This window comes from Metopolophium dirhodum, chromosome 3 (genome assembly GCF_019925205.1).
Source record: "Metopolophium dirhodum isolate CAU chromosome 3, ASM1992520v1, whole genome shotgun sequence".
Lineage (NCBI taxonomy): Eukaryota > Metazoa > Arthropoda > Insecta > Hemiptera > Aphididae > Metopolophium > Metopolophium dirhodum.
Window position 1 is genome coordinate 3131788 of NC_083562.1, and position 14830 is coordinate 3146617.

A 14830-nucleotide genomic window follows, 5' to 3' on the forward strand; every position below is an offset into this window, starting at 1 on the left:
TCACCCGAAATTTGATCTATTGAGGGGTCATCGCACTTACAAACAAAATTATCTGCAGTAAAAAGTGTGTATCGCATCGTTTGGTTGAAAGATATAGCCTGCACAGGACACTATCTTAAACGGCTGAAATGGTATATGAACCAAATATACAAGTAGGTACCAGCTATCTAAAAATGTGGTATTACCGAGGGTAACTTAAAAATTGCAAATATCAGAATTGTAATAAATGCGTAGTATTAAAGAACAAAAAGGGGAGGGGGTGAGCATGTTTGGTGAATCACCCTGTATTATAGGTATACCGAATATTATACGGTACAATCAGCGTCAGAGAATACTAAAAATTAAAAATTAACGTATGCAGGGCATCGCGTGAAACGAAACGTGAAACACAGTTTTAAACTATATCGATGTTGTTCTCTCGTTTGGAATTTGGAAAAAAAATTCTCGTGCGATAAAGTATAGGTAATATACGAACAAGCGGGCTGTATGGTGTATTATAATAATATTGTTATGTGGCCATATGTAGGTACCTCCTACTCGCTTCGAGATGCGAACGGTTTCGAAACGGTTGTCACGCCAAACGTCCGTGCATCGCGCTTCATCATCATAAATGCATAATATAACAATAATAATATCGCGATATTATAATTATGCGCAAAGAAGCGCACAGCTCCGCGGTATCATGATAAATATAAAATATTATAACAATAATAAAAATATGTGTAACGTACGATATAATATATGATATGTACCTATATGATAATATATATAGTCACTTTCGACTTTCCTACACGAGATTTTCCTTGGTCGCGTAGTAAATAAAATAATGGCAACAATAGGCCTCGGTAAATATGATGATGATGATGACGGGGACGAAAACAAAAAAAAAAAAACCCGAACGTCGGCGGGAAAAAAATGCGCACACAAACTATAGACGACGATGTGCCGCCGCCGTCGACTGACTGGGCACGTTTGCAGTCTATAACATAATATATAATGTATATTATTTATATATATAGGTCCGGTGCAGCGGGTCGCTGTGTATTTTTGTCTTGTAATTATTGCGGAAATCGTGTGTAGAAAAACCGCTGCGGGGTTTCGGTGTGAACTAGTTAAGCAAATGACCATTTAACTTATATATTATTATATTTTTACATTGTTTTTTTTTTTACTCACTCTCCTATATTTCTTTCGTTTTTCCCTCTAGTCGGCGGCTACCTAAACCTATGTACCACATAGCTTCTTCCTCCCACCGGGCCGCGTATATATTGTCCATAGTCCCATATAGTTCATTGTCGAATTCGTTATAGTCACCGTGTTTATTTTTTCTTCTCTCCGATTTTTTTTCTCCTCTCTCCGTCTCCCCGCCGCCCAGTCTCTCCCCTCCGCCGCCCGCCATATCCCGCAGCTACCAACTGCTCCCCTCCGTGGAGGGAAAAATGACCGCGTGAAACGGCGAATTTCCCGACGACGCTTCGACTACTCTATATAGGTATAAACACCGTACCTACTACTAAAAATAATAATAATGATAATAATAATAGCAGCAACGATAATAATCACGACGACGACCGTCTTGAGCGGGGGATGACGAGGGGCAGCAGCCGCGAGAGCGGCGGCCAAGATCGATTTTCACGTCACTGTCGTCGCCGCCACCGCTGCCGTCGCCGCATAGTCTCGTTCCGTCGACCACCGGCCGCTAAATCCGCGCGTATATTATAATACCGGCCACATACCGTCCATTGTAAACCAAGTGTATACCTAGACCCGGCCGCTTACCCGACTGCTTATAACCCTGACCGCGGTATACCAGGGTCGCACGACACCCGCGTCGCGGTCACGCCGCCGCCGCCGTTACACACGCGTCATGTCGCCCGCCATGGCGTTGCTGCTGCTGTCGTCCACGTCGCTCTTGGCGTCCATCACCGCCACGTCGGCCGACGACTGTGTGCTGGACCTGGCCATCGTCTGCCTGGACGACAAGTTGCTGGTGTACGTCAATTGGCTGGAGAAGCGGGACAAGCTGAACGTGGTCGGTGACATCGTGACGATCGTCAAGAAGAAGGAGGCGGGCCTAGCCGAAGACAGGTCCAAGCTGCAGCCGCACAACACCAAGCCGCACGTGCACCGGGTAAGCACGTCCCTGGGACCGGCCATCGACGAGTACTTCGACACGCACACCATCCGGATATCTCTGCCTTGGATACTCGACGACGACATCGATCTGGAACTCGACCAGCAAGGTAACTATGGGTATATATTTATCACGAGGTGCAGGAGCCGTCCTCCAACTACATACCTTTGATTGTAACACAACGATCTGCAGATGTAATTTTCACTACCCCGCCGCGACGTATGTAATGGTAGTGGGTGAGCGCGATCGGAGGTTGGAGAAAATATCGTGTCAAGTCACATCGCGGTCGACCGAGACCCACGCGACGGAATATATTATATTACGACGAATGGTGTTTGAAACGAATTTAGAGATCAAATTCATATTTCGTGTGACGTGGTTGAAACCGCTATTATAGGTACTTAAATATGATGTGTTCTAGACTTATAGAGGTTAGCTTTAACGTGACAGTAATGACGCGCCGCCGCGTTTATATAGGTTAACGTATCGCATATTACGTAGGTACTTTATAAATGATTTAATATTGTATAGTGCTGCAGTTTACCTACGAGGGGTGTTATACTCTTATACCAACCACTTATACCTGGCTGCTGCAGGTTACTTGTTGACGAAATCGTCTTCGTCGTCATCATCGTCGTCGTCGTTGTTGTTGTTGTCACCGTGTAATCGACCCACGCTGCGATAACACACGAATGAGACGTGAACCGCGGTTGGATTTTATTCGGTCAACGATCTTTGTATTTTAATCTCGAGCGACTATTTCTGCTGCAGCACCGTCGATTATTTATCGTGGATATACAATGTCTCCGTCGTTATCTATTACAATATTTGGCCTTTCTGTATTGTTATATCGGTCCAAAAACGCAAAAGATAGAATCACTATTGTAAAAAAATATACTGCAGTATTGTGTATATGGAAATCGTAATTTTGTATAGGATAGGTCTCTTCCGGTTAATAAAAGGACAAAAAAATTGTGTATGCGACAATGAAAATGTTGCAGAGGTTTATACATCGAGAAGGGACGACATTTCAACTCATTATTATTGTATTAACGTGTATCATTGTATTCATTTGACATTTTGTTCGATGTTCGAATGATATTGATTACGATTGTAATTACAGATCACGAGATATTTATATGCGTTCATTATTACGTTTTCCTGTATACATATTACATATTATGCCTATAGGACATAATAAACTATTATGTCACATCGTATTTACCGTAAAATGATGTTTTATAAATCAAACTCAGTTTATAGGTCCATGCATATCACATACCATAAGGAAAACGATTTAGCATTATCAAAATATAATATATTATATTATATTATTGTAATTACGACGGTCATAATTGTCTTATTTTGTATAAAATTATCACTGTCGACACAGATAAAACAGACGTCACCATCTTTAATGCCCGGTAAAATGTATAGTTATTGTTCAAATCACTTCAGCATTGTACCTATTTTAATGTCCCTCTGTTATTTATTTTTTTTGTTTTTGATTTCGTGGAAAAAATATTCAATCTTTTTAAATCAAAACTATAAGTTTTTTGACCTGGATGGAATTTACGTGCATTTAATAGGATATTTAAATGGTTTCATTTAAACATAATAATACTTCATGGTAATACATAATTTACTAATGAAGTTATAAAGACTTATAAATATATCACTTAAACTGACTGTTTGTGATTAAGTCTATAATTATTGGTCTTTGTTAAAAACAAAAATTATAAATCAGTTTGAGTTGCGATAAGCTTTAAAGTACAATTAATAATAATTAATAATTTGTGAGAAAATATTTCATACATAATAATTAAATACCAATAATTAGGAATAATGTAAACTTTATCATACAATTTTATCCTATTTTAAAATACACAAATTTAAACTTTTACTCGGTTATATAAAAGTAAAAATAAATTAATACCACAAGGAACTTTATACTTAGTAATTACAGTTATTATTCTATACAAAAAGTTTTCGTTTTTATTATGTAAATTAATTATGTGTTTAAGTATTCATACTAATTTTCAAACCATTATAAAAAAAAAAATTGTACATTTTGATCGATCGACTTTACTGCTGTAAGTTTGTTCCAGATTTTATTGAATTTCCTAAATAATAATAATGATTTTTAAGTGACAATAATTAGTACATTAGTTTTTAATTGAACGGAGATCAAATGATTATACATGTGGTGATTATATGCAAATTATTTTGTGGCAGTTGAAACCTTAAACATTGTTATATAGAACTTCATAGACACCAAGGGCCGTTCTTCCAATGTCCGGTAAAGTGTCGGTTACCGCTAACCGACTGATAAGAGATTTTATTACCGACAGAATTCGGCCGGTTAAGTTTCGGTTAACCTTAACCAGACATTGTAAGAACGATGTTCTATTAATCCAAATTGATATTAAATTTAAAGATTTTCTTTCCCAAAAAATCTATGCTCTTGTAGCTTCTTAATTATTCTGAATGTAGATTTGATGAAACCATCTACTGCCGAGAGGATGTAATTATTTTCCCAATTTTTAAATTCAAATATTTTTGATTTGGTTATTTATTGGTTCGGCACCGCCAAGTTGATATCAATTTTTGGTTGAACATTTCAAAAATGAAATTACAATACGTCTTGCAACGTATTGTATAACATGTAATTTGATAAGTTATTTTACGAGTTTAAAAATCATCTATTTAGAGTTAATTTAAAATGAATAAATTATTGTTTTTCACTGTTTGTTATTTGATAAGTCAAGTGCTAAGAACTATTATTACGTACGTCGTATTTCGATGAAGTATTGTATTTTATACAGTCAATATTATTTTATAAATTAATTTAATGATAATAATAATCTATTAATACGTTTGAATGTCCACATTACTTAGATACCATTAATATTACTGAATGAACAATGACTAATGAGTATTGTACATTAGTTTTCGACCAATAGTATTATGGTTGGTGTATTACAAACTCATAAAAATATATTCTACCACCTACCTTGCGTGGATAATTTTTCTTCTTAATTTTAATATGGGTCACTGAACTAAAAAAAAATAATAAATAATATTGTGAAGTCACCGGAACAAAGGGGTTAATAAAGGCCATCGAATAACAAATTAAACACACGAATGTTTTTGATTTTGTCTACCCAATCAATATCGTGTGTGATTGTATTAACAAATTAATTAAAATATATTTTTTTTTACCAACAATAATTATTACGTGTGGAATTTTTCGTCGGATCCGTTATTTTTACGGTAAATGTTAATTTCATCGTGTGACAGATGATTAGGCGTTTCTCGCGGATGGAAATTAATGGAAATACTGAATTAAACACCGAAGCTAATGTGAATAATCTGTCATTTTAATAAGATCGGTATTTATTAGACACGAAAAATATATTTTTCTAGATTATATTATTATTATATTACGAAACGCGTGAGATGTCCCTGCCATTCTGCTGTACAGTGTACACGATTACAAAACGACTCAAGTTATTATGACGTAACATCAAAATCTTAAATCTGAACTCGTGTGACGCGTTGTGGACGATCAGACTGCATTTAATCTTCATTACATATACGATTAGTATATTTTAGAGTAGTATATAAGTACTAAACATGTCAATATTTTGCGTGGGTATATTTACAATGAGTACACACACGCGTAATATTCCCTACGCGAGACAGATCTCGTCATTTTTTTACTGCGAACGATGCGGACATAATACAACAACAAATACTATTATTATATAATTTATATTATATTGTTGTGGACATAATAATACGTATTAGTAGTCGGATATTTGTGTTACGCAATTATATTATATTAATATTTATGCATTACTACTACTGTTCTTACGCGTGGATGGACTTCAAGTATCTGAACAAAATATAATTCCTGTCCACTGATATCGTTGCTCAAGCCGTGTTTATTATTTCAGCAGACTTCTGAGCTCTGTAAGCTTCTAAAATATAACCCATCAATAATTTGTTTTCAACCATTCGGCATCTAAAATTATAAGCCCAACAACAATTATCACTCTCAACATTGACATAATGAAAATTGTTTTTAATATGTACATATATGCTCCAAGGGTAGCTAGCTTTTAGAATTCTGAGAAGAAATAGAGGGTTAAGTTTTGGAATTTGCTTAGAAACGTACATCAAGTTTGAAAGTCAAACCTTGGAAAACAACTTATGAATCAATTTACGTGTTTTGCGTGGGTAGTAGTAATATGGCGGTGGCCCGTGAGCTGCGGTTGCTTAAACAGTTAAAACTAATTTCACTCGCGTTAACGTTTAGGTTGGGCAGAAACATCGATCACCTTCAAATACTTCGCAGTTACCACAGAATCGCTAAAATAATTATTTCGACGTGTTAGCAAAACCATTTTTTTTAAATGTATATAATATTTCATAGTAGGTAGGAACTATTTTAGTAAAAGTGCATATTGAATGAGCATAGTTAGGTTAGGTATAGCTAGAGACCGAATTTTTATGTTTTTACTTATTTATTTGCTGATAGTATATGCAGCTCAAATTGGACAAGCTTTCTCATCGATTCATTTTTGTATGAACTGATATAAGAACATTTTTTAGCACATAAAAAAGTATATTTCAAGGTTAAAGACTATTTTGTGCAAAATAATATGTTTTAGAAATATATTGTCATATTGGGGCTTATAAAAAAATGCAAAAATAATTTTGACCTCTGTCAGTTTCAAAACCTTATCAAGACGAAACGACACAAAGCAATATTGATAAGAATATCACGATTCGAGGATAATTACTATACTCTGTTCAAGTTAAGAAACTTAGTCAGCAATGACCAGGATGCAATCAGGCAACACCCATGTGTCACCACCACCCAGTAAATTAATTATTGTATTCTTGCCCTGTAATGTTGCCACGCCCTTGCGCACAAGTCGGCCGCTGACTACGTTTCTTAACTTGAACAGAGCATAGAGACTCGATCTTGGGTTCAGCGTGGTGTCGTTGAGCGTTGAGGCAAGCGCGTCTGGTCTCGAGGGTAGTCGAAACGAAGAGAGCGAGCTGGGCCCGCTATGACTAAATATGACTTTTACAATATTTTTTTAAAGATTAGGATTAATTGAACTATTTTATAAACAGCACTTTTATTTGTTTTTTCAGTATTTAATACACTTTTATGAAAAAGAATATTTTTTTTAAAAAAGATTATTTTCATGAAATTATAGATTATAGAAACATTTTATTTTTAAGATTTAAAGAACGTATAAATCCGTTCTCTAGATATAGCATAATATGTATTATAGTATTATACGTTACAGGTATATAGTTTTTTTTTAAGAATTAAGTCAATAAGTATTTTTAAAAAGGTACTTATTCGGGCGGGTTATTCCATTATGCAATGACTAACAAGTTTTGAAAATTTGCTTGATCAATAATTGATTATTATTATGGGAGGATATTGAATGTTTATTTAAAAGGATTGCAAGCCCCATACATTTTTCATCAAAACGACCTAAGCGACTGACAAAAATTAAGGTACTTCTAGTTATTTGATTTAAAAAATGTAAAGACGTTTGAATTTGTATACAAGTTTACTTTGCATCGGTTGATGCTACTATAAAATTAATCTAAAAATAAAACATTATGATTATAATAATATCATATTGTATTCGTTTAACGATCTGTTTAATGATATTCAAATTTATTCACGTGAATTAAATTAAAGTAATAAACTGATATAATATTATAAGACATACATGACAGTTACCTTCCCATATTTATTATTATATAAAGTACCACTTCTTAAAGACATTAAGGCAATAATTGTCGCCGTGTCGGTGTCAAGATGAAATTGCGTATTGAATTTATTATTTTTTATTTTATTATATTTCATATAGGTCCCGTTATAGTGTTTTATATTTACTTTAATAAATGATAATTAATGTATAAATGTTGTTAATGTACAAAGAAATAAGAAAAACGACTATCCGATAAATCACTGATAAAAAGCTGATAAAAAGCTGAACAAATAAAAATGTTTAGTTTCCAAGTATGTAAAACTAATAGGTAATACGAAAATAATTCGTTCGATTCCATTTGTATTTGCGCGTTGGAATATCATTATAATAGAGGATGCTACGCGTTTGTTGTCTCCGTCTTACAAACGTACGACATGGAAGATTTTTGTTTACTAGTTTTAATAGTGTGCTGTTATAGTTTTTAATATTTTAATGAACTGGCCTATTCTCAAAATTTTAGATGAGCATATTATCTGTGCTTAGGCGTCAACAATAAATTTATTCGATATTTTAATTTCCAAGCAAGACCACATGATGGGTGTGTGAAATATAATAAATTAAAAATTCTCATATCTCGCTTGAAAATTAAAATGTCGAATAAAAGCCGACGCTTAAGCACGGGTCTTACCTAAAATGTTGATGATAGGTTAATACAGTCTATTTTAAAAACAAACAGCATACTATATTGCAACTATAGTGAACGAAAATTTGCCATGTCGTCGGAGACAGAGATTGACAGAGACAACAAATGTACCGTCCTCTTAACGAAACATCATAACCATTTTTTAGACATCGCTTTATAATGTGTTCGCGTGAACACATAATCGTCTGCCCCACGCCTGCAGTGTTATTAATTATTATATTGGAGCGTAATAATATGTGTAATTCGCATCCGAATTTCCGTCAGTTATATTTTCGTCGCGATTTCGGTTTCGAATGTCTCTTATTGATACGTCTTCACGTTTATTCATGTAAACGGCTCTATTATAACACGGTCGATCGAAAACGGTTTCTATTTTTCTCCTCTCGAACGAAAACGTTTATACCTACTATTAAATTTGAACCCCAAGTCTTGTATGGAGTAAGCAGTCGTAGTTAGATTTCAGCTATCATTTCACCTATCATCCACAAGTCACAACTGCCGCCGACGCACGCCCGTGTCTGCGAATGGTGTAAACACGAATAGTCTACAACATCACGACTGTATTGACTATAACAATATACAAATAATAATAATTATAATATTATATTGTAGTAGGTAGGTACTATGTCTTTTCTATGGGTATACCGTGTATAATTCATTAGGACGGATGAAGCCGATCTGTGCGGACGGCGGCGGCGTCCTGACAAACAAAATAAATAATAATAATACAAATCCGATAGCGCCGGCGTTGATCATTTCTAAAAATAATAATATTATAATTGTTATTGTCGTTACTATTGTCGTTTTCGTTTCACGTCAGCTGCGCCAATTTTCAGCACAATTATTATTTCGCACTATGCCCGGAAAATCGACCGACTACTGCGTCGGTGTGTGTGTTACCTACCCATATTATATCGTGTGCTATAGACTGTGATCGAATGCGTACGATTGCTGTGCGTACATTTTCGTTTTTCGCGGCGAAAGCGCCAGTCGACGTTTTCCGAGCAAACATTGAACGGAAGTCGACCTGTGCAATAGCTGGCGCAGTGTGTCACACAATGGGACCCATGTCGCATTTAATATATATATATAATATGGCGTGTTTCTGCTAACCAATAGTGTTCCTAATAAGACTCATCGATGGTTCTATATCGATGACTGTCCTGAAGACCTGAACTACTAAGTAAACTGAATTTCAAGATCCCCAGCTTCCTGCAGTAGCGATCACTATATTATATTCACTTTATCTTTTTACATATCCCTTTGCACCGCCAACATTATACTCTTAAAAGTATCCAATGTGGATCGTTCGGCATACACTTTAAAATTTGCAAATTTCGTTATGCGACTAACTCGATATTGCCAGTAAAAGGAACACCGACGACAATAAAATAATTTCAATCGCAATGATTAGAGCTCTAACACGATATGTTCAGGATGATGCGTATTGTCAATAATTACCCGTCTGCTTATTTCTGTTAAAGGGGCAGGAGCGTGCTTCATTTTCGGTCGAAAACATAGCTCACGACTTAAATCATTACGCCCAATATAATGTTCTGGTATTAATTTTGAAAGCAGATTTAAATTCTTCACTAAATTATCTATGCTTTGACAATTTCATTTTTCTGATTTTTATTTTTTTTACTAAGAAATTTACTAACAAAAAGAGTAAAAATAGATCGTACTCATAGTTAAAATTTTAATACATTGGTATAGAATATGAAAAATGTACGACAGTTAAAGCATAGAAAATTTAGAGGACAATTCAAATCTGCTTTCAAAATTTAAATTAGAACATCCTACTGAGCGTAGTGATTGAAGTCACTGGCTGTATTTTTTGAAAAAAATTTTTGTAATTTTATAAAGTAATAAACGGTGATATGTGCATGCGCGTAGGTAAAATGACAGACGTATTATGATGTCCTTATACTACGTGATCGGTAATATGAATTACACACACTAATGTTCATTTACTTTCAACACATTCACAAGACCCATATAACTTGAAATATAAAATGCCTAGTTTTTACTTCTTAGAATGGATTACGCTCCAGCCCCCTTAATATTATGCACAAACAATGTTTATCTTACAGTTCATATATTTTCTTATATGTATACCTATATAATATTAGTATGTACTTTTGGGGGCCGCGGCCGTTCTATTATAAAAATATAAAAATATTATGATAATGATATACATTGTAATAGTGCACGCTGGCGAATAGTTGCGAGAGGAAAATATATCCTCCTCGCGGGCATCTCTCTGTCACTCTCTCCGTGAATATCGGAAAAATTTTTGAGGTCAACGGATTAATCAAATGACGGCGATCGTCACATACTATATATTATATCGTGTGGTATATACCTACCTACGAATGCGTACGATTGCAGTGATGTTGTATATTTTCGCTTTTCGCAGAATTAACGAGAAAGTGCCTGTTCACTTTTCCGAGAAAATACTTCTGAACGGAAGTATACAAGTAATAGGTGTGTGTAACCTAATAGTAGGGCCCAAGTCGTATTCAATATAATATGATTTTATGATAGTGATAATAAATAATCATTGTAATAGTGCACGCAGGCAAAAAGCTGCGAGATGAAGATATTTCCTCTGCGCCGGCGTGGCTCGCTCCCTCTCCGGGAATATCTGAAAAATGTTTGAGGTCAACGGGTTAACCGACCCATATTGTATCGTGTGATAGACCTACCCAGGACTATGCGTACGACTGCAGCGTAGGTAGTCAAATATTTTCGGTTTTCGCGACATTGGCGCCGGTTCGATTTTCCGTGCAAATACTTCTGAACGGAAGTCGACCGGCAAGGTGTGTATGTAACACAATAGGACCTTAGTCGCATTTAATATATAAATATGATACGATTTAATGATATATTGTAACAGTGCAGGCAGGTGAATATAGCTGCGAGAGGAAGATATTTCCTCTACGCGTACGTCTCTCTCTCTCTCTCTCTCTCTCTCTCTCTCTGTCCGGGTGAATATCGGAAAAATGTTTGAGGTCAACGGGTTAACCTACCAATATTGTATCGCGTGATAGACCTACCAGTGTATAGTTTATTATTTTCGTTTTTCGCGACATTGACGCGAAAGCGACGCCGGTTCGATTTTCCGAGCAAATATTTCTGAACGGAAGTCGGCCTGCAAGGTGTGTGTGTAACACAATAGGATCTTAGTCGCATTTAATGTACAAATATACACGCTAATATATATATTAGCGTGTTACGATTTAATGATATATTGTAATAGTGCACGCAGGCGAATAGCTGCGAGAGGAAGATATTTCCTCTGCGCGTGCAGCGTCTCTTTCTCTGTCCGTCCGGGTGAATATCGGAAAAATGTTTGAGGTCAACGGGTTAATCAAACGACGGCGGCGGTCGTCACGAGTCATTGGGCGATAGCGTCATTATAATAACGTTGGTGGTATATTATAATACACGGTGTATACACACCATAGCCTTATAATGTAACACTGTATACCGCCACGTTATACTTTACTACCCAAAGACTTCCGACTTCTCGAAACGGCGGCGGCGCATTCCTTTATATATATATATATATATATATATTATTCGCGCGCGTAATTACTCTCCCAGTCCAATTGGCCGCGACCGAGCGGTGCACCGCACGCGCAATTACTGCAACATAATAAATAATAATATAATGTATACAACGCGTTATTATTATAATAGTAAAATAATATTATTATCTTACGACGACGACGACGATAACAATGCGGGAATGCGCGCGCCCGCCGCCGCTGTATCATTATCGTAATACCGCCGTCCACGTATTTATATATATTATTTGCTCGCGATTTTTTTTTTCCCTTCCGTTTGTCTATAATGTTTACTTAGGCATTTATTCTCACCGCGTTTTCCGCGTGGCATATATCTGTATTTATTATTTATTTATTTTTTTTGTTGTTGTTCCGACGCGATCTAGGCCGCGGCAAGAAGACCAAATTGAAACACCTCAAGAAAATGATGTCGATGCTGGGCGTGATCATGTGCGCCAAACTGTCGCTGATGGGACCGCTGGCCATGGTCATGATCGGAGTCAAGGCGCTCAAGGCCCTGCTGCTCGCCGTCGTGTCACTGACCATATCCAAACTCATGTTGCTCAAGAAGTTTAAGGGCGGAGGCGGCGGTGGAGGTGGATACGGCAGCGGATCCGTGGTCCAGGCTGACTGGTCGTCGGACAAGGACGACCGGAACGCGCATCTGCTCGCCTACGCCGGACAGTCGGCCGCCGCCTCGGGGACAGCTGTCATGTCGCCGTCTTCGCAACAACCCCTCCAACCGATGTACCCTTCGTACGAACCTCACGGCTATCACGGGGCTGCCTGAACGCCGTCACGCCACGACCATCACAATCACCACCAACTCCCTACCACCATCACTATACCAGCACTACCCACACATCACCGACATCCCCCTTCGCCACTATTTCCGGTCATCGGATATGAAACATTAGCACTTCCGTGAATATCCACCCGGGAGTGGGAGGGCGGACGTCATCCGAACGCGCGTGTCCGTCAAACTAGTCACCGCTATTTACCGCTTCGACCTTCACAAACCAACCACCGTCGCCACCACCTGCCAACCGTCATCGTTTAGCTGTATAGCTTCAGGTATAAATTATTTGCCATCCCCGAAATCTGTAAGTCACCCAACGAACTCCCCCCCCACACCTCTAAATTGTTATAATGTCGAGGAACGTTTCTGATGCAGGTATATTATTTTTCGGTTTTTTTCCCTCAGTCTACCGTGTTATATATTATTATTTTTAATGTTATATATTATAAATGGGCATTATTATTGTCCTTACCTATTGAGAGGATTTTTTTTATCGTACTGTTCTAATTTTCTCAGTCAATTTCAGTGTTGCGTACATTGTTTTTTGTATCATTTGAATAGTACCTAGGGGTACTTATGAGTTGCAACAATAGAAAAGAACAAAGTTCTAGAATTTTTTATGATTGTCCTTTTTAGGTTTTGTTTAAAAATGTTTTCTAATGGCAACTCTTATTTTAGTTCATGTTCCTAACAATTCAAACTAGAATATTATTTTTTTAATAAATTTGTATCTTCGAATATCTAAATTCGTATATTATTTACAATCATTAAAAGTTTGGTTTAGATGAATGGATACTTTACGATAATTTTTGGTTACACCGGCCATCAATAATAATTGAAATATTTATAAATTATTAGTTGTTGGTTCAATATTTTATTTATTTTATTTCACCGACATTGTCAAATAATAATTCTAAATATAAAATTGAAAATATGAATTGCCATTAAAAAAAAATTAGCTTAAAAAGACATGAAAAAATCTAATTTTTTATTGTAAAAACACAAATATTCGATTCTTATAATATTGTTATTCATAATTACTTATTATATTGCATTACACCATGACGATAGCTTTTGAGTTTCCTACATGTCAATCATTTGCACTTCTGAAATCTATAAAATATTAACGTCGTTCACCACTATACGGTTTGTCAATTTGATCGGTCGACAATCAAAATATAATATAATTCAATGCACAATATCACGCGTGATAACATTATCGTCTAAGTACACGTCTAAAACCTTTTTTCAAACTCGTCCATTTGTTGAAAAACGATCGAGTTGATCGGAAAAGTCGCTGCATAGGCGGAGTTCAGTGACTTTTCGACATGTTCGGTTTTTTCACTCTTTTTTACTATATAATTAAATAGATAATTAAAACTACGAGAGTCCCAACAGTGTGGGTAATTTTATAATAATATATTAAATATATATATACATAGTATACTATATGATGTAATATAAACTATATAGGCCTCTAATTAGATCGTCGAATAATTTTAATTTATGTATTATTTTTTTATTTTTATATTATCATGGACACTACAAAATCGACCGTCGTTTATTTTAATATTAAACATCATCTTTAGCAACCACTTGATACAAATGAAATACAATTTTAACAATTACCATCACCTCACGACTAATGTAAGAATTTATACAGTATTTTAGACGTTGTGGCTTTCGCGATTCCTATAATATTTACACTAGTAATTTTTTTCTTCCTTTTTTTTTTTATATCCATCTATATATTTTTAACAAATAATAATCATAATTGTATATTATTTTATGTATTTATATGGTTTTTTATCGACGCGTATTATTGTCCGTTCTTTCGTATGTATACATAAACTTATGTTTTTATATAATATTTAA

General features: G+C 35.7%; 1 protein-coding gene across 1 annotated transcript; it reads left to right on the plus strand.

The window, feature by feature from the left end:
- The first annotated feature begins 1609 nt into the window (after window positions 1-1609).
- LOC132941137 (uncharacterized) lies at window positions 1610-14830 on the plus strand. Its single transcript, XM_061009063.1, has 2 exons — window positions 1610-2243; window positions 12543-14830. Exons 1-2 carry the CDS (start codon window positions 1868-1870, stop codon window positions 12944-12946), a joined length of 780 nt encoding a protein of 259 aa, XP_060865046.1. The 5' UTR covers window positions 1610-1867; the 3' UTR covers window positions 12947-14830.

Excerpts from the sequence above, each read along its gene's own strand:
- LOC132941137 (XM_061009063.1), top strand. The coding sequence starts at position 1,868 with ATGTCGCCCGCCATGGCGTTGCTGCTGCTGTCGTCCACGTCGCTCTTG. Across the intron at positions 2,244-12,542 it reads TCTGGAACTCGACCAGCAAG|GCCGCGGCAAGAAGACCAAA; the intron begins GTAACTATGGGT and ends GACGCGATCTAG.